Source organism: Corvus brachyrhynchos, unplaced genomic scaffold (genome assembly GCF_000691975.1).
Source record: "Corvus brachyrhynchos isolate BGI_N302 unplaced genomic scaffold, ASM69197v1 scaffold96, whole genome shotgun sequence".
NCBI lineage: Eukaryota > Metazoa > Chordata > Aves > Passeriformes > Corvidae > Corvus > Corvus brachyrhynchos.
Window position 1 is genome coordinate 61,833 of NW_008238370.1, and position 20,337 is coordinate 82,169.

The 20,337-nt window shown below is 57.7% G+C and overlaps 1 protein-coding gene across 1 annotated transcript in view; it reads right to left on the reverse strand.

Annotated features, from left to right (window-relative positions):
• The window catches only part of SCN4A (sodium voltage-gated channel alpha subunit 4), a 41,266-nt gene that overhangs the window by 13,906 nt on the left and 7,023 nt on the right, over positions 1-20,337 (reverse strand). Inside the window, exons 2-16 of the mRNA XM_008635244.2 lie at positions 19,446-19,744; positions 19,039-19,157; positions 18,003-18,092; positions 17,234-17,362; positions 17,044-17,135; positions 15,168-15,497; positions 13,469-13,532; positions 12,735-12,876; positions 11,766-11,978; positions 9,566-9,721; positions 9,219-9,342; positions 7,842-8,080; positions 6,012-6,185; positions 5,368-5,724; positions 1,520-1,951 (exon numbers count right to left, since the gene is read on the reverse strand). Coding sequence (XP_008633466.2) covers positions 1,520-1,951; positions 5,368-5,724; positions 6,012-6,185; positions 7,842-8,080; positions 9,219-9,342; positions 9,566-9,721; positions 11,766-11,978; positions 12,735-12,876; positions 13,469-13,532; positions 15,168-15,497; positions 17,044-17,135; positions 17,234-17,362; positions 18,003-18,092; positions 19,039-19,157; positions 19,446-19,744 — 2,960 coding nt within the window. The remainder of the gene's footprint in view (positions 1-1,519; positions 1,952-5,367; positions 5,725-6,011; positions 6,186-7,841; positions 8,081-9,218; positions 9,343-9,565; positions 9,722-11,765; positions 11,979-12,734; positions 12,877-13,468; positions 13,533-15,167; positions 15,498-17,043; positions 17,136-17,233; positions 17,363-18,002; positions 18,093-19,038; positions 19,158-19,445; positions 19,745-20,337) is intronic.

Sequence of the window (20,337 nt, forward strand, 5' to 3'; positions counted from 1 at the left end):
GCCCCGGGGCCCCCTGGGGGAGGGGGGGGTGGGGGGCCCCCCCCTGCCATTGTGGCCAGGTTGGCATTGGCATCACCTCTGCAGCACACCCGCTGTGCTGGGCACTGCTGCTGTGGGACTGGGGTTGTGGCAGGAAAAATTTGGGGGAAAATGCCAACGCTCAGCCCTCCTGGTGGCAACACTGGGGGAGCTGAGAGCAGCAACCCCCCCGGCCCGTACCCTTGAGCAAGGTGCTCCACACGTTTGTCCCCCCTGTGGGGCTTGGCTTGGCATCACCTCTGCAGCACACCCGCTGTGCTGGGCACTGCTGCTGTGGGACTGGGGTTGTGGCAGGAAAAATTTGGGGGAAAATGCCAACGCTCAGCCCTCCTGGTGGCAACACTGGGGGAGCTGAGAGCAGCAACCCCCCCGGCCCGTACCCTTGAGCAAGGTGCTCCACACGTTTGTCCCCCCTGTGGGGCTTGGCAGTGAATTTGCAGTGACGACGGCCAGCCCCACCTTTCCTCCTGTGCCCCTCCTGCACCCCAAATGCTGAAAACCCCCTCCTTTCCCAGATAACATGAGATAATTGGGGTTGTCTCCTCTGCTTGCCCCACGCTGTTCCAAGCTGGGTCCCTGTCGCTGTGCTGAGCTGTGAGGAGCCCGCAGATGGGAGGGAGGGGAGAGGCTCTGCAGTTTTGGGAGCTCTGCTTCCTTTTCCAGCCTGGAAAAGGCTCCCTGTGCAGCCCCATCCAGGTGTTCAGCAGCACCAGATGTCCCCTGGAGCTGGCAGGGCTGGTTGGGACAGAGCTTCCCAGAGTTCCCTCAGCTCCTGGGCACACGTTTGCCATCTGGTCATGACAAATCCCTGCTCAGAGCTGTCCTATTGTCCATACAAACCCCCTTCCCAGGCTGATTCTGTCCCCCTCAACACCTCCAGCTGCCCCCTGCGTCCCCAGGACCTTGGAGTGAGCAGTAATTTCCCACCACACCATCACCCTTCTGTGTCCACTTGGGTCTTCCCAAGTTTCTTGTGCCCCTGCCACCCTCCCAGTGGACCCCAGCAGTCCCCTGGAGACCGGGCTCAGCTGTCTCAGCTTTGGATCCCACGTCCCTCGCTTCGTGTTCACCCCTGCTAAGCTCCTCCATCTGGTTCAGGCCCCCCAGGATGATGCTTTCCGAGGCTTAGCAGTGGATCCGATGATAGTGCCATCAGCAGATTTCCAGGCATCGGATTCCTCTGCAACATCTTTAACCCCAAACTGAGCACTCTGACCCTTGCACCGCCCCTGTGGTGCTGTGGGGCCCTCTGGCACTGGCAATAACCCCACAGTCTGACCCAAAACAGCCGAAGCCCTGCTCGGACCCTCCCCTTCCACTCCAGCTTACACTGGGAAATGCCAGCTTGGAAAGCCCCAAGTTTGGCCCTGTGAGGAAGTGAAAAGTGACCCAAACCAACATCATTCCTTGGACAGCGCAGCAGGAGTGGGGCAGTCCCGGTTTTGGGGTGAAACCCTTCCCTTCCCTCCACCTTCCTTACCTTGGTGGTGTCCTCGGTGTCGGACTGGGTGCTGGTCTCCTCGTAGAGGTCGGACTCCTCAGAGGCGATGGGGACCTGCACCGTCAGGTTGGGGTTGTTGATGAAGTTCATGTGGTCCAGCTCATCCATGAAGATGTGCTCCTTCCCTGTGATACCATCCAGGTACCCCGGCTTGGGCTCCGGGGCCGTGTCCACATGGTTGAGCACGGAGTTGTCCCTTTTACTGGGGTCCTGCTCTTCCTCTGGTGCCACCTTCTTGCCCTTCCAGAGCCGGCGGAGCAGCGCGAGCAGCGTGGCCTTGGCGAAGGCGATGCCGCGGGTGATGCGGCCGATGGCGATCTGCAGGTTGTTCATCTCCCCGTCGTCGTCTGACGCCGCCAGGCTGTCGGCACTGAAGGAGCTCAGCAGCAGAGCCAGGAACAGGTTTAGCACCTGGGGGGACGAAGCGAACGCCAGCCCTGAGGTCCAGCAGGTCCTGAGCCTCAGGATCTCCCGCTGGAGCTGCAGGGATCACTCGTGGCTGTGGAGAAACCCCTTCACTGAGCGTCTCACGGGCTCTGCCCTGCCCTCAGCAGCTCTGGGCACTGCAGAGGTGCCAGTCCCAGTTCTTGGAGGACATGGCCATGCTCCTCCTCAACCCCCCTGGGCTCTGACACCCTCAACCTCACCCTGGGCTCCCACGGTCCTACAGATCCCTCTGCAAGTGATGCCAGTCACGCTTTCAGCTCCTTTCAAGCTCTGCTGTGGATCCACGAGTGTGTCCCTTCCTTTGGCCTCCTAGAGCTCCAGGAATCCCATGGGGGATTCCCCAAGCCTCTGGTGCTGGGTCCAGCACCCCCAGGGCTGCAGCTCAGCTCTTGTGGCTGCCCCTGGATCCCTGGCAGTGTCCCAGGCCAGGCTGGACAGGGCTTGGAGCAAACTGGGATAGTGGAAGGTGTCCCTGCCCATGGCAGGGGGTGGATCTGGGTGGGCTTTAAGGTCCCTTCCACCCTGAAACGGTCTGGGATTTCATGATTCTGTGATTCTGTCCCTTCTCTCCCCAGGATGAAATCTCCTGCTTGTCCTCTCAGCTGCAGCTCGTCCTCTCCTCTTCCCTGCCTTTGGTAGCTCCGATGCTCAGCAAGCTCCTGAGGGTCTCCCACACCCTGGAGCCACGGAGGAGCCTCAGCCCCCGCTGTGACCTGATCCCTGTCTCCCAGAAATTGCTCTGCTCCATCAGAGTGATATTTCACCTCAGCACGAGCCAGTAAATGCTCTGTGTAACCCCAAGCATGGGCTCTTGTGCTTCCCCTTCTACTTCACCATCCCGAAACGTGACTGGACCCCTCCACAGCTTCGCCAGGCACAGCTGGGGTTGCTGCCTGCCAGAAACCTGGAGCAGCTCGGGAGCCGAGGAGTGGGACAGGCACCCCCGCGGAGCGGAGCAGGGACAGAGCCAGCCCACAGCTGTCGGTGTTTGTGCTGAGTTGTGCGGTGCCAGCAGCGCATCTGAGACGGGAATTAGCTGCTATCCAAGGACACCGCTGTTTTCACATGGCTCATGCCATGTGCCTTAAACCACGTCTTTAAATAAATCCCTGCGGGCCCAGCAGTTGAATGCCCTGGTTAAGCACCAGTTACAGTTCACGGGTGCCGCTGGCTCTGGCTTTGTTGGACAGGACTCTGTTACCTTGTCACCCGACTGACTTCCTCCCTTTTCCCTGAATAACCCCAAAGGAAATGCTCAAAGTGTCATCAACAGCAAAGGATGGGTCACCTTCCTGCACAGGGGAAGCGCGGAGAAACACACACCTCCCTGCACGGGGACACTCGGGAGCCTCTGGGACGGGCTCCAGGACTCGGAAATACCTGAGGCGCGGCCAGGAGAGCCTGGCAGAGAGGAGGAGGGCAGAGGGGGCTCTGGCTGTGTTTCTGCTCCGTGTTTCTCTGCTGGGCTGTAAATGGAGCCCGTGCAGGAGCTGCAGAGCTGCCCCGAGGACTGGGGTGCAGCTCAGGGATGGGGACACCCACACCTCTGGGATGGGGACACCTGCACCTCTGGGACAGGGACACCTGCACCCCTGGGACACCGGCACCCCTGGGATGGGGACACCTGCACCTCTGGGAGGGGACGTTGGCACCTCTGGGAGAGGGACACTGGCACCTCTGGGACACCGGCACCTCTGGGAGGGGGACACCTGCACCTCTGGGACACTGGCACCTCTGGGGTGGGGACACCTGCACCTCTGGGACACTGGCACCTCTGGGAGAGGGACACCTGCACCTCTGGGAGGGGGACACTGGCACCTCTGGGACACCGGCACCTCTGGGAGGGCTATTGCTGACCCCACCAGCTGAAATTGCTGCCCCCATGTCTTCTCCAGAGCAGTCTCCTGGAGAGGTGGATGGACTGGGCCACTCCCAAAATGAGCTCCAGACGAGGGAAAGTTCCCAGAGCCCCTTTAGGGAGGGCTTTGCATGGAGCCCCAGCTGGGGTTCCCAGTCCAAACTCCTGCGCTCGCTGCAGATGGTTCTGGAGAGGCTCCTGCTCCTTACACTCCTCATGGGTGATTTTCAGCCTGACCCAGCCTGGAAAGGTGGATCACAAACCACTGCTGACCGGTGGGAGATGGGCAGCCCGGGGGGACACGGGGCTGCTCCCCTCACCTGCCCAGCACCAGCCAGCACAGACCTGGGGCGAGGTCTGCAGCCAGGGGCTCCCCTCCAGAGCCCCAAATCCCCGGCACAAGCCAGGGGCACCAAGCAGCACCCAAATCCCAACTTTCTGCCCTCAAAGTGGGACACTCCAAGCTGACCCGAGCCGGGGGCTGCTCTGGGTTTCTCCCCGGGCTCCTTTCACAGCCTCCCTGGGGACAGGGGTCAGCAGCTCCCGGGGACAGATAGGTTTTCAAAGCAAATTCCAAAGGGATTACACAACCCTGGCAAGTAATAGGAGCGAGCCGGCGCTTCCCTCCCCTGCCCTGCTCCTCAAGAAGGGAGAGCAGGGCCCACGCAGGCTGCAAAACAAGCTCCAGAGCTGCCAGCGAAGGGGTTACCAAGTTTAGAAAGGATTTCACACTCGCCTGGAACCCGCGAACCTGCGGCTCACGCAGCACCGGCAGGCACGGGAGCGGGGACCAGAGGCCACCCCGAGCACGGTGAGGACTGGGGGGGTTGGGGACCTGCAGGAGCCTGCGGGGGGGCTGCTCCCAGAAGCAGCTGGAGCAAAGGGTGGGATGGATGGATGGATGGATGGATGGATGAGGGATGGATGGATGGATGAGGGATGGATGGATGGATGGATGGATGGATGGATGGAGGGAGCGATGGATGGATCCATGGATGGAGGGATGGATGGATGAGGGAAGGATGGAGGGATGGAGGGATGGATGGATGGATGGATGAAGGGATGGATGGATGGATGGATGGATGGATGGATGGATGGAGGGATAGATGGAGCTCTGCCTCCATCCCTCATCAGGAGAGTGGGAAGTGGAGCAGGAAAGCTGGAAAAGCCAAGTGGAGGACACAGGGCAGCTTGAAGCTGAGCTCTGTTTTATCCCAGAGTTGCTCCTGCCTCTGCCTAAAGCCCGTTGTTGTTTTCTGTGCCTCAATTTCCCCCCAGTTCCTGGTCTGGTTTCAGCTGAAGGTCCCTCAGGAATCATTTCCCCCTCTGTTTCACACAGGGCTGGCACAGCCCATCCCAAGGGCCTGTGGAGTGAGGAGAATCCCTGTGCTCCCGTCCAGCTCCCACCAGACCCTGCCCACGGGCACAGCCCTGTGGAAAAGCTGAGCTGGACAGAGCAGTTGCCACCCCACAGCCCCCTCTGTCCCTCCCCCAGCGAGGGTTCCCCAGCCCCCAGGCTCACCACGAGGTTCCCGATGACCATGACCATCATGAAGACGATGAGGCACATGGTCTGGCCGGCCACCTCCATGCAGTCCCACATGGTCTCAATCCACTCCCCGCAGAGGATGCGGAAGACAATGAGGAAGGAGTGGAAGAAGTCGTTCATGTGCCAGCGAGGCAGGGTGCAGTCCACCGAGATCTTGCACACGCACTCGATGTAGCTCTTGCCGAAGAGCTGCATCCCCACCACGGCGAAGATGAAGACGATGATGGCCAGGACCAGCGTGAGGTTGCCCAGGGCGCCCACGGAGTTGCCGATGATCTTGATGAGCATGTTGAGGGTGGGCCAGGACTTGGCCAGCTTGAAAACCCTCAGCTGCAGGGGGCGAGGAGAGAAGGGAGGTGGCTGGCAGTGTCTTTGCCACCAGGTGCCAGCAAGGCTGTGACACTGCCATTTGACCCTCTCGGGGCTGTTTGATCGAGGCAGGAGGGGTTAAACCCCCAGCTGCTCTGACTCTGACTGCCCTAAATATTTAACTTGAATCAGTGTTTGTTTTCTTTAACAGGGGCCGAGATGGTCCCTCCCAAGCTGGGCCTCCACCATGAAGGAGGCTGAAGAAGCCACCCCCACCCTGTCACCCCCCAGGTGTCCCCGGCACGCACCAGGCGGAAGGAGCGAAGCACGGAGAGCCCCTGCACGTTGGCCAAGCCCAGCTCCACCAGGCTCAGAGTGACGATGAGGCTGTCGAAGATGTTCCAGCCCTGCTGGAAATACTCGTAGGGATCCAGAGCAATGAGCTTCAGGACCATCTCCGCCGTGAAGATCCCTGTGAAGACCTGTGGGAAGCAGCACCCTTGGTCACTTGTTTGTAAACCAGGGCTGAGCTGGGGGGTGGGGTGGGCAGCATCCCTCTTTTTTGGTGTATTCCCAAAACATTTCACCCCATTAGGGCCAGTCCCAGTTGGGAACGAGCTCCCCGGATGCTGCCCAGTGTGGCTGGTGAAACCAGACTGGGAGTACTGGTGGCTGATTTCTCTGGAGGGACACAAACGCGAGTGTTGGCAGCTGGAAATTAAAAATAAAATTTCCTTGGTAAAGACATGCCTTTGGAATGACTGGGAAGTCACAGATGCCCAGCACTGGGAACTGGGCTGCTACTGGGACGCCCCTGTCCCTCCCTGAGCCCTGTGACAGCTGAGCTGGATTTTGCACATTGCTCCTTTCCGGGACCTCAACAGCACCTGCAGTGTTGTGTCACTGCAGAGAGGGCCCAGCCAGGTGCCAATCGGCATCTCCACTGCAATTCCACGGCACAGCACATGCAGAGGGCCTGGGGGCAGATTTGCCCTGGCTGGGGATGGTGTGGGGACACACAGGGCTGTCCCTTGCTGAGCAGGGAGGCTGCTGCTCCTGCATCCCAGGGTACGGTGCCCATGTGCCCCCAGCATGCCAGCCCACAGTGTCCCTGTCCTGCTCCAGTATCCCAGGGGATTGTCCCCACGTGTCCCTTCCATGCCAGCCCACAGTGTCCCTGTCCTGCTGCTCCCGGCTGACTCCTACCCTTGTCCTGTACACCCTGCGGTGGCACAGGCAGGCGATGTGCGGGAATCCTGGCTCGGTGGGATCTCGTCCTCCTGCTCCCATCCCCACCTGGCCCTTCCCCAGCAGATCATTCCCCCGGGGTGCACACGCAGCCGGAATCCACTCCTGGCTCCAAGGAAGGGCTGGAGCCGCCTCAGCCCGGCCGTGCCTTGAGCACCGGCCCATTAATCCCCTTGTATTTCCTGAATGAAACCAGAGCCGGTCCCGCCCGCCCGGGCAGCGGCGTCTGTCACTCCAGGGCTGCGCTGCCAGTGCCCGGCAGGTGCTGGGGCAGGGCAAAGCGGCAGCAGAGGAGAGGGGAGCTCTCCCATTCCTTGGGGCATTTCCCACCGCTGCCAGGGGGCTCCCGGGCTTGTCCCACCAGCAGATCCATCCAGCTCAGAGCCGTTTGTCACCAGCTCTCCGAGCAGGAGCAGCCACTAAATGCACCTATAAAATCAGGACAGCCGAGTTTGCAGCCATTCCACTGGGAAAATCCCTGGTTATTGTTAATTTTGATGCTGCATTGTTGCTTCCTGCTCAGTGGGCACCTGTTTGTTCCCACAATCCGGAGCACCCTCTGCTCTGCCCCGTGGCCTCCCAACATTTCAGGGACACCGTGGTGTCACCCAGGGCTGGCAGCAGGGGTGTGAAGCAGAGGGTGGCTCAGGATGTGCCAAGCCAGGCAGGGACTGCAGCAGGAGGGGAGCAGGGAAGGATGGATCCCAATCCCACATCAATCCCCCTGGTCGGGGCCGTCGCGCAGCCCAGCCCTGTGCAGGGTGCTGTGGGCAGAGCCCTGCGGGGCTTTGCCAGCGGCTGGGATGTTTCACACCCAGCACAGGGGATCTGCCCTCCAGGACGGGTGGTGGGGCTGCCGGGCTCGAAAGGGGAAGGATGGAGCTCCCTACCAGGTTCCCCACGGTCAGCACGTTCTCGAACTCCTCCGTCATGGGATAGTGCTCCATGGCCATGAAGAGGGTGTTGAGCACGATGCAGATGGTGATGCCCAGGTCCACGAAGGGGTCCATCACCACCAGCTTGACAAACTCCTTCAGCTTCACCCACGGAGGGCAGCAATTCCAGACCAGGAATGTGTGGGCAAATTTGTACCACCAGGGTGGGCATTTCTGGTGAGCTTCTTCCAGCTCTGAGGGCGGGAAAGGAAAAGTGTGGCATTATCTTGTCCTCACCTGGGTGGGCAAGTGCTGACCCTCAGAAGTTCTCCTGAGGCCCTGGACCGGCTCTGGACGATCTATGATGTTAATATCGTGGAATATCCTGAGCTGGAAGAGATCCACAGGGATCATTGATCCAGTTCTTGGCCCTGCGCAGACCCCCCAACAACCCCACCCTGGGCATCCCTGGCAGCGCTGTCCCAGCGTGCCTGCAGCTCTGGCAGCCTCGGGGCCGGGACCATTCCCTGGGGAGCCTGGGCAGTGCCCAGCACCCTCTGGGGGAGGAACCTTTCCCTGATCTCCATCCCAAACCCCCTGGAACAGCTCCAGCTGTTCCCTGGGTCCTGTCCCTGTCCCAGGGAGCAGAGATTGGAGCTGCTCCTTGGGAGGACCTGAGGTCTGACCTCAGGCTCCTCTTCTCCATCTGAATAAACCAAGTGACCTCAGCTGCTCCTCATGTGGCTCCTCCAGATCCTTCATCATCTTCTCAGCCCTCCTTTGGACACTTTCTAGAAGTTTTAGATCTTTCTTGTATTCTGGCACCCAAAAAATATGGGGGCTAAAAGGAGGAGCCTTCCCGTGCCCAGGCACAGAGATGATGCAGCCATTGCCCTCCAAACTGGAGTGGGATGGAAAGGCAGATCAGGCAGAGAACTGTGGATCCAATCCTGCTCTCAGCCTCTGGGCAGGATTTGAGGTGTCCCTGCTGCCCTGAGATTGCCAGGACACCCAAGGGAACTGCTCTGGGGTGACCAGAGGGTTTCATTCCCCTTCTCAGGAGGGACAGGGGGCATGAACTGCTGCGTTCATGGTGCTTTCTGCTGAAGCTGAACCAGCAGCTCCTGGGAAGCTGCTCAAGAGTTCCCAGTTGGCTCTGGAGACTCCTCTAATCAGCTGCCATCCCATTAATCTGTGTGAGATATTGGATTATTGCTGCCAGGCATCATCCCAGTGAGCTGGGATGAAAAGCCTTGCATGAGCATCACTGGCCCTGTACGGAGACGCCGGGGCTGGAGTCATCCCTCATATGGGGCTGGGAATTTGGGATGGCCACTGTCCCCAGCCCAGGCCCTCCAGCACTGACCAGGACCCTCAGCCAGGGGGACGTACCTTCCACAGCGTTGGAGATGACACTGATGGCACTTCCCACCCTCTTCTCCAGCCCTGGCCCTTCTTGGTTGCCCACAGTGAGGTGATTGAGGTCCGACTTCTCCGGCTCATAGGTGGGGTTGAACTGGGAGGAGAGGAGGGAGGGATGCAGAGTTTTATTCCATGCTCTGAAAGACAGAGCAGGCAGAAAACAGGGAATGGTCTGGAGACACCTCCAGGTGCAAGATGGGGACCCCAAAAAGGCTTGTAGGACCCAACCCACGGCGAGGTGGGCACAAGCCTGTCCCCTCAGGAGGTCGGTGAGGGCGGGCACCCTCAGGGATGGCAGAGACAGAGCTGGCACCTACATCGATCACGGTGTTGGATCTCTGCAGGGTGATCTTGGGCACCACCTGCCCGTTGCAGTCCTTGGCCTTGTCCTGGTCACTGTTGAGGTCCGAGTCATGCCCCTTTCCGGCCACGCTGCTGGGCAGGGAATCGCTGCTGGACGTGCGCTCCTGCAACTGCACAACCCCGGCCCCGTCAGCCCTGTGTCCACAGCCACGGGGACATCCCACAGTGGCCGAGGGCTCCAGGGGGTTCCTTCCATCCCTGGAAGTGTTGGATGGATGAGGCTTGGAGCAACCTGGGGTAGTGGGAGGTGTCCCATGGCAGGGGTGGGACTGGCTGAGCTTTCAGGTCCCTTCCAACCCAAACCATCCTGGGATTTCCAAGCCTTTCCCTCTCCCTCTCCCTCTCCCTCTCCCTTTCCTTTCCCTCTCCCTTTCCCCTCTCCCTGCCCCTCTCCCTCTCCCTTTCCCTTTCCCCCCTGCACTGAGCACTCCACAGCTGAGTTAGATCTGTTGGCATTTGCTCAGGGGTGGTAATTCCTAAGGCCAAAACTGAGCAAACCTCGGTTCTTCAAGCAGGAAACTCTGCCCTTTGCAATGAGCTCTCATCCAAAATGGCCAACAAGCAAAATCCTCAAGGCTCTTGCTGAAATGTGGCCTCCAGGAGTTTTGGGCTTGCACTGAATTTGAGAATGTTTGGATCAAAATCTAATTTTTTCCCCCCAAAATGCTGTATTATCACATTTTCCATTGCATGTACAATTATTTTTTTTTTTTTTGTCTTTTTCTTTCCAACAGTGCTATTAAAATTTGGAGTTTATTACACCCTCTGGTAGCGCTGAGGATGCCACAGAGGAGTGGGAAATTCTCTGTTCTCACAGCACATTGCCGAAATCCAGGACATTTTCCACCTTTCATCATGGGATATTAAATAGATCCAAGCCCCCATTTTTTGTGGGTGCTTTGCCCTCGCTCTCAGCCTCATTCTCTCGGTGTTTTCCATTTCTCTGTGTGACTCCAAAGGAAAACATCCCTTAACAAAGCCTTTGGGCGCTGCCCTGGTTGTTTTGCTCAGGGAAGGGGCCTCAGCACCAGCCTGACCCCAGCCCCAGAGTCCCCAGCCCTCGGGCAGGGCTGGCTCAGACCCTTCCTGCAAACAGCAGCAGCCAGAGAAGAAGAAGCCACTTCCCAGGGGGTGTTGTGGCTCTGGACAGATAAGAACTGAGAGATAAGAGGCTCTGGAGAGAGTCAAACACTGATTTGTGTCTCTACACGTGAGGGAGGTGCTGTCCTGCCCAAGACAGAGAGATTTCCAGGGATGTCTCCTGCGGATGGTGCTGACATGGACCAAAATGGTGATGAGAGATGGAAAACGGCTGGGCTGCAGCACCAGAGGCTCTTGGCCATGTTTTTATGGGAATGTTGTACTGAAAAACATTCCCAAGGATGGGAAAGGGACGAAGGTAACATCCTGGGACCACAGTGGGACGTCTCTCGTCCAGGTTGTGCTTTGGCCGAGCAGGGTTGGAACAGATGATCCTGGAGGTCCCTTCCCACCTGGTGTTTTTGGAATCTTAGAGTGCTTTGGGTTGGAAGGGACCTGGATTAATTTCCAACCCTCCTGCAATGAGCGTGGACACTTCCACCGTTCCAGGTTTCCTTGGCTCCCGTAAGGACACCAGGGCCTCCCTGGTGAGGCTCAGGGTGTCTCGAGCCCTCGGTTTTGTCTCCAAAGCCAGGGTTTGCTGACACGTTGAGCTGTGCTGCAGCTGCCCCACCTTCCCTGGATGCCTCCCTCGTGCCCTGGTGACACCGAGCTGGGCTCCTGCCAGGCCTCCTGCTGTGCTGCAGGAGATCCATTGGGACTTCTGAGGCCTTTTTTGTCCCTCGCCTCTTCCTCCTCTCAAACAACACCTTATCCTTGTGCTGCTCCTCTCTGCTGCCTCCCAGCTCCTCTCTGCTGCCTCCCAGTGCTCCCTGGGCTGGGATTTGGATGTGGAAATTTGATTTTTCAGCCTTTTTTTGTCCCTACCCGTGAGAGTATCTCAGCTTTTTGATTCAGATGTGATGCCCAAAATAGTTCCTCCATTTTTTCTTTACTTGCTATTGACCAAACGGAGTTTTTCTTTGGGTTTTACACCATGCTTGTTGCTGCCTCCATTCCCTCTCCTATTCCCAAGACCCCTCCCTCATTTTGGCCCTCACCCTTCCCACCCACCTGCTTTTCCTGCTCCTCTTGCTGCTTCTTCAGCTGCTCCAGGAGCTGCTGGAATTCCTCCTCCTTCTGCTGCTCCTCCAGCATGGTGGCGTCATTCTGCTCGGCGTAAGCCATGGCCACCACGGCCAGGATGAGGTTGATGAGGTAGAAGGAGCCCAGGAAGATGACCACCACAAAGAAGATCATGTAGGTTTTCCCTGCTGCCCGCAGTGTCTGTGGGAAGAGGTGGCAGGGATGTCACGATGTCACTTTGGTGACGCTCCCAAGAGAAGGTGCCACCCCAGGACACCCTCCCGGTTGTGGCAGGAGGGAAATATTTTGCTCCTGTCTTCTCCAAGGGTTGCCCAATGGACCTTCCTGCAGGCCCTGGCACTGGGTGGGAGGCAGAGAGCAGCCTTGGTTCCCTAGGTTCCCGAGGGTTGGGAGCGATGGAGGTGGGACCAATATTCCATCACTGACTCGCTTTGCTGGGAGGGGCTGATGTCCCTCAGCCCCCACCTTCTCAGGCCTCACCTTCAGGCCAACGTGGTCCTTTTCTGACTCTGATCATCTGGGCGCACCTTGCCAGAGGACAGGGGTAGCCTTAGATGTAGGATCCCTTTTACCTGGACAGCCTCTGGAGCCGGGGTCAGCTGGAGTTTTGTGGTGGACAACTCAATGGCCTTGTCCTGGTCACTGGACAAGTGACCTGGCTTCCCCTCCTTATCCCGTCCCTCGGCTCGAGCCAGAGATGCTCTGGATAATCTTTTAAATCCCTGATTTCTGTGATAGAGCTGACAGCACCCTGGGAAATACACTGCACCCTCATGTTAGGGAAGTGGATGGGACCTTCCCCATCTCCACTGACCCTGGCTGGATCCACAAACCACAGGACATGGTCCCACAAGCTTCCAGTCAGTGACTTTTTCACTCAGGGGCAGCATGGAAACAAGAGGAATGCCTGCCCAGGGACGGAAGGGCGGTGCCTACCAGCTGGAAGAGGTTCTCCCAGTAGTCCTGGGTCATGAGGCGGAAGAGGGCCAGGAAGGCCCAGCTGAAGGTGTCGTAGCTGGTGTAGCCGTAGTTGGGGTTCCTCCCGGCCTTCATGCACTCGTAGCCCTCGGGGCACTTCCTGCCGGGGGTGGGGCAGCAGGGATGAGACCCTGGCACAGACCCGCAGCCAAACCCATCCCTGGAGAGTGGGGGGCAGCGGGGGGACCCCCCCCCCTCCAGGATGAGACAAGGGGGATGCCTGGATTGATACACTCTGCCCCCACCTGATCCCTGATACCCCCCACAGCTGATACAGGCAGGATGCTCAGACTGAGGCCCCTGAAGCTGATGAATTTGGGATGCCTGAACTGATTCCACCCGAAGCTGATGCAGTTGTGATGCCCAGACTGATACCCTCAAGCCGACACCATTGGGATGCTCTGACTGATGCCCCCTCAAGCTGACACCCTCAGGATGCTCCGACTGATAGCCCCAAAGCTGATACAGTTGGGATGCCTGAATCAATACCCCCTCAAGCTGATACCATTGGGATGATCCAATCATTGGGATGATACCCTCAGGATGCTCCCCAAGCTGATTCATTGGGATTCCCGGACTGCAGAGCCACATTCCCACCCCAACCCTGCCCCATCCCAAGCCCCAGGGGTCCCACGAGCTGTGCCAGCTCCCTGTCCCCTCCCAGGGATCCAGAGGGAGGGGGTCTCACTCACCCAGCGTCGCTGCTGTTCCCACAGAGCAGCGCATCGAGGGCTCCCTCCAGGAAGTAGTAATTCCCTTTGCAGGTGGGGAAAGAGCAAGGAATAAAAACAAACAAACAAACAAATAAGCACAAACATTGATTTCAAATTCCTGGGTGCAACTTCCTGTCAGGGAAATCCCTTGAATCCCAACCCTGCTGACTCCCAGTGTCGGGCATAGGGGTATCTACTCTCTGTTGACTTTGCTGTTTGTCTTGGCTCTGTCTCAGGGAGCTCCTGGGGTTGTTTCATCAATCCAGCCAGGTTCTTCCCAAGCCTGGAAACAGCTTTGGATCTGGCCAGGGCCAGGCTGCCTGGAAAATGGGTTAACATGAGGTCAAAGGATCAGGGCTGGCCTGTTTTCCTGGGAAATCGGGGCATTCCCAGGAAGCACCAAGCATGGGGCACTGCAGGAGTCCCAGAAGAACCTGGGAAAACTGCTCCTGCTCCCATCCCTGGTCCTTTAAGGACCAGGGGTCCTTAAAGCTCCTCCTTACAGCTCCAGCACAGATCCAGAGCCACAGGAGCTGCCAAGCAGTGCCACCACAGGTCACCTGCCCCAGGGACGCAGAGGCGCACCTGGCGACACCCACACCTGGATGTGGCAGAGGGTAGCTGGATCCAGTCCTGAACATCACCCAGCACAGCCCTCCCAGGAGCCACGTGGGGGCTTCTGGAGCTTCCTGGACCCTCCCTGGCCCTGCCTGGCTTCTGCCATGAGGCTTTTCTTTATGCCGTGGGGGCTCAGGGAGGAAATATCCTGTTTGTGCAATTCCAGGTTTTTGGCCTGGCCCCAACAGCTGCTCTGCTGCATTCGTGGCCTTGGGCTGCTGCTCTTTGCATGGAGCTCATCAGATCCTATGGACTGAACTTGCCCCCTACCAAAACCTTCCTGTAATGAAGGCCAGAGCTGATTGATGGGCCAAGTAGCTCCACTGAGACCCAACCCAGCCTTCTGAGCTCTGCTGCGTGTCCTGAGATGTGGAACATCCCTGTGGAGCACCCTGACACCCTGCAGCTCTACCAGGCAGATTTGCTGAGATTTTTACATTTTCATGGAGTTTAAAAACTGAAAACTGAAGAACGACCATAAAACCCACCACACTTCGGGCAAGATTTTCAAAGAAGGGGTAGGAAAGGAGCACCTTGGAGACCTTCATGAGGACTTCATGGGTGTTGGTCCCACCTCTCCCTCCCTCCCCCGCTGTGGCTTTTGTGGTGTTGCATAAAGGGTTCACTGGGCACTGTGGTACCTGGGGAAGGATCCAGATAGTGAAAAGTGGGTTAAAAATGTCATTCCTTCATCATTTTCTCTGGTTTTCCACCCAAAGTTCCACCTGCTCCTCAAGGGTTTGGTCTCCCTGCTGTGACCACCCTGATGGGACATCAACCCTCACCAGCAAGTGAGAGAGATGGAGACACTGGTCCATCCAAACCTTCCTGTTGTGAAACCTTCCTGGAAGAGCTCAGCTTGCCCAGTTGGACCCTGTTTTCCCTGCCCAGGGGGATTTGATCTCATCTGTCCCTTCTGTGAGGGTGCATGGGCTGTTCCACCCACCAGCCTTGGCAGGAAGATCCGTGTGAGCAAGCCGTGGAGTGGGCAGGAAGAGCAGGAACCTGAGGAGCAAACCAGGGTGAGGGGCTGGAGGAGAAGGGGCTGCAGGAGCTTTACCTTCGTCATTGATGTAGGCCTCGAAGTCAAAGGTGCTGTTGCTGGTGAAGTTCCCGGTGAAGTTCCCAGTGAAGTCCCCAGTGAAGTTCTCGGTGAAGTCATCCATGAAGTTGTAGAAGGTTGAGTTGACCAAGGTGTTGTTGTCCAATCCCAAATCCTCCAGGAAGGTGATGTTGGGGGGTGGCCACCGCACACACTTCTGCCGGAGGTTGCCCATGAAGAGCTGGAGGCCGATGAGGGCGAAGACGCTCAGGCAGAAAACCGTGAGGATCATCACGTCCGAGAGCTTCTTCACCGACTGGATCAGAGCCCCCACGATCGTCTTCAGCCCTGGGGAGAGGCGTCACCACTGAGCTGAGCACTCGTTTGTCGCTTGTGGGGAGCAGGCTGTGGTGTCCCCAGAAGGTGCTGGCTCTGGTGGGGACAGGTGTCATCACCGAGTTCAGGCCCCCAGCTCTATGCTCACATCACATCCCAGCTGTGTCCCACACATGGCTGGGCCCCCCAAAACTGTCACCCTAGGTGCTGGTGACTTCCCCATCCCAGCCTTGGGATATCCAAGCCAAAGCCACGCCAGCTGCGCAGCCATCAGTTCCTTCGGAGTTTCTTTTTTCCCTAAATGCCATGATCTGGCAATTTTTGTCCCAAACCACTGGAGTGAACCACTTTAGAGTGGAACATGGAGAAGCTCTTTGCTGGCCCAGTTGGATGATGCTGAGCAGTTCTCCCAGCTCCAGGAAAGCCTCCGTGTTCCAACTGCTGTCCCTGGGTGGTTGGGAGACCAGCCAGACCCTTCATCCTGATCCCTTCAAGCTGGAAAATCCCAAGTGAAGGTGACAAAGTGACATCTGCATCTCCATTAACTCATCTCTCCCCCCAACACCGCTGTTCCCTCTCCAGAGGGGGCTCATCCACAGATCCTCAGTGGGATTTTTCCATGGAGGATGGATCCTATCAGCCAAGGTCTACATGGATGGTGGGCAGTGCTGGGACATCCCAATGTTGATCTTTAGAGCTTCTCTGAGCCCAGAGCTTTCTCACATGGAGATATTCTCCAAGGAAATGATTTTTAGCCCTGTCCTCCTGCCAGCTCCTCGTTCCCCAAACTATTTAGGTAAAATCCTGTTCACCAAGGGCCTGACCGAGGTCAGATATTCTAAACCAGCTTATTTTTGCCACTGCTATTTCTGCAGAGCCCTTGGGGATGTCGCTCCAGAAAGAAGCAGCAGTTTATGTTTTGCTCAGTGCAATTTTTAGCCTGTTTGATGAAGGAAAAAAACATTCAAATGTGAACCCTCACGATCTGGAGCCTGCAGGGACACCACGAGGATTTTTTCACCACGAGGAATTTTCATTTTCAGTTCAATCTCAGATTTCTGTGTGCTTGCACCAGGTGTTGAAAGCAGGGTGTTGAAATGGTATCAAATGTGGAAATCAGCAATCAGAGGGATTTGATAAGGTGCTCCTCACACGAGTCTGGATGTTTTGGGTGATGTTAAACCAATACCCATTAAATATCTCAGCCTCAGCACCAGAACAGCCAACAAAACTGAGCCCATGGCTTCAAAAATGGAGTGATTTGGTTTATCAAACCCATAAACCCACCGGGAGCACAAATTCCCTCAATTCATCTCCAAGGAGCCTTAAAAACATCACATCTGCCTCTTCAGGGGCTGCCTGGTGAGTGCAGCTGGTGTCAAGATGTAAAATCAGCAGGACCTGACCCAAAAGCCGAATTATGTGGAAAATTTATCGAATACCTCATTTCCTCTGTTTTCTCTTGGCGCTGCCAAAAGAACCAGGAATTGCTGGGAACGGTGGAAATACCTGAGCTCAGGGGAAGGCACGGAGGGGAGGCCCCTTCTCTAAGTCCCACCTGGTATCACCGTGATGGTTTTCAAGGCACGGAGGACACGGAAGGTCCTGAGAGCGGAGATGTTCCCCAGGTCCACGAACTCGGTAATGTAGCTGTGGGACAGGAGAGGGAAGGGCTCCAGGGGCTCTGCCAGGAACACTCCTCGTTCCTCCAAATTTCCCTCTTGTCCTCCCCATCCCACTGGACTCACGCCATGGAGATGACCATGAAGTCCAGCCAGTTCCACGGGTCACGCAGGAATGTGAAGTCATCGATGCAGAAGCCTCTCGACAGGATCTTGATGAGAGACTCGAAGGTGTAGATCCCAGTGAAGGTGTATCTGAAATGGGACTGGTCACTCGGGGGACGCTCGCCCGGGTCCAAGGTTTTGTCCACCCCTCCCAGGGGGAATATCTTGAGGAGCTGAGTTTGGGGGCTGATGGGTTTTTGGGGTGCTTCAGCACTGGGAAAGGTTTTCACCTCACCTCGTAAGGTGGGTTGGGACATCTCGAGGTACCAATCCCTCTGGTGACCCTGCTGCAACACCTCTGTCCCTGCTGATGTCCCACCACCCCCACGCTCTCTGTAAAGCCCTGCTGAGATCTGAATGTGCAGAACCACGGCAGAAAATGATGGATTTCCCCGGTCCTGTGGGTTGTCCATGGTCCCTGGACAGGTGGATCAGCTCAGCCTCTCCACACTGTCAGTGCTGGCCCAGCCCAGCCCAACCTGCTCTTCAGGGCTCTCCTGACACGGGCACCCCACCAGATTTTGGGCAGCTGAAACGTTCTCACTCTGCAATGCCCAGTGCAGAGCGTGGACATCCCTTCTGAGGGCCACCAGCACCGCCCAGTGACACCTCTCCTGCTCTGAAGGGTTCCTGCATCCCCACCCCCCTCTCTCGGCCTTGGTCTTGTCCCTCGTGGGGGACATTGCCAGGCTGGGCTGTCCCCATGGCCGGGGGAGGTCTCAGGACTCACTCCACGTTCTTGGACCATGCCGGGGGGTTGCTCAGCGTCATAAACACGCAGTTGGTTAAAATGGTGATCATGATGAACATGCTGAATAATTTAAAACCTGGTCAAGGACAAATGCTCTGCATGGTGCCTGGATCCCCCCTTCCCATGATCAGGAAGCCAAGTGTCCCTGCTCCTCTTGTCCTGGCTGCCACTGTGGTCCCTCACCCTGCCCTGCCCCTCCTGCCGCTCTCCCGCCTCAGTCCTGTGCTCACACTTGCCTCTTTTCCTCTCTGCTCCCGTGCATGGTCCCGGCCCCTTCCCTTCCTTTCTGCTTCCCTTCCCAGCTCCATGGTGCTGGCTCTGCCTCCCTTTTTGCCCCCTGTGCTCCTTCCTCTCCATCACCTTGGGATACAGCTTTCCCTTCCTGTCCAAGTCTCTCCAGACCTCAGAAACCTTCAACCTCTTTCTAGAAAGCTCTACCTCTTAGGCTGAGACCCCTCTGCCACAAAGCCTCCCTCTTTTCCTCCTCCCTCCTGGCCATGAACCCCCAGTGCCACCGGAGCTCTGCTGGGATCACTTCCCACCCACTCTGCAGTGCCCCTCGTGCTCTTGGGCTCCTTTCCTGCCTTTCCCTCTCTGTCCTGGTTCTTCTGCTTCCCTCTCCCGAAGCCTCCTTGGAGCTGCCCTGCTCACCCAGTGGGACCAGATCCCCTGATCCATAAACATCTCCCTTCCTTCCCAAGTCTCCCCAGACCTCAAAACCCTTCAACCTCTCCCTGGGAAGCTTCACCGCTTGGGCTTCTTCCCTTCTCCATCCAAACTGATTCCTCCCTTCTCCAACCAAGAGCGAGCTCTTGGTGCCACCAAGGTGCCCATCAAGCACCTACTCCTCAGACTAGAGCACTGGACAGCAGGTCCTGGCTGTGGTAGGGGCCCAGGAGGTTTCCTCACCACACCACCATGGACCCCTTCTCTCGTCCCTCTCCTGGGGCTGTTTGGACTCTGAGCACCAGGATTTGACCTGGCCGTGGAGCAGCATCCCGGAGATCAAGGATATGAATGGATGAGGACTTTGATGGCTCCTCTGCGGATGGGGTGGAAGGGCCCCAGCATGTAGAGGGCAGGGGTGGCCGAGAAGCGGAAGATGGACTTGCCCTTGTTGAGGACTATGAACGTCTGTGGAGAAAACAGAGGAGGGGCTGGGTTAGTCCTTCTGCACCCCCCAAAACACCACGGACCAAGGGCTGCCTTCAGAGGGGAGATCTCGCTGTGTGTTTGGAGCTCCAAAGGCTTGGAGGTGCTCTCTGCTTTGGAAGAGAAGCAACCGCAGCAGTCTGCGGTGGTGGATCACCAGGATGGGCTCGGGTGAGCACAGTGGAAAGCACAGGAGGTCCTGCTTGGGTCTTTTGCTTGGGACTTACTCCTAAGGCCAGGCCTACCACGGGCAAAGCTCTGCCCCTTTACCTTCTTGTCCTTGTAGAAAGGGTCCAGGTCCTCCAGGGGGATCCCGATGAGCTCCAGGGGTGGGTCACCATAGATGAGGGGCAGGTTCTTGCCGGCTTCCAGGTCACTGCTGGGCTTGACCTCCTCTTCCTCGGGCATCTCCACCTGCTGCCGCTTTATCCAGAGCGCCTCGGCCTCGGCCATGCGCTGCTCGATGGCGGCCAGTGAGGCCGGGGTGAAGGGGCGCAGGTTTTCGGGGCCCGGGATGTGCGGCAGGCCGGCCATCCTCTCATTCTGCTTCTGGGCCAGCCGCGCCCAGCCTGCGGGGACAAAGGGCTGAAATACCAGCCAGGGACATCTTGGGGGCATTTGGTGGCATTTGGTGGCAGGATCTCAGGGGGGTTTTAGCGAATGGGTTTGTGGCTGAAGTACTGAGCTTGCAGGGAAGGTTATCGCGCATGGATCACGGGGCACCCCGTGTGTTCCTGCTCCTCCCAGACCCCTATTCCCATTTGGAGCTGGGAAAGGGGCTCAGGCTGGAGCAAAGGAGGCTCAGGGGGGACCTTGTGGCTCTGCACAAGTCCCTGACAGGAGGGGGCAGCCGGGGGGGTCGGGCTCTGCTGCCAGGGAACAGGGACAGGAGGAGAGGGAATGGCCTCAGGCTGGGCCGGGGGAGGTTTTGATTGGAGATTGGCAAAATTTATTCATGGAAAAGTTGGCCAGACTTTGGAACAGGCTGCCCAGGGCAGGGGTGGAGTCCCCATCCCTGGAAGGGTTTAAGAGCCGTGTGGATGTGGCACCTGGGGACAGGGGTCAGCGGTGGCCTTGGCAGTGCTGGGAGAGCAGTTGGGCTTGATGATCCCAGAGGGCTTTTCCAACCTGAAGGATTCTGTGGTTTTGTCTGTTTTTGGGG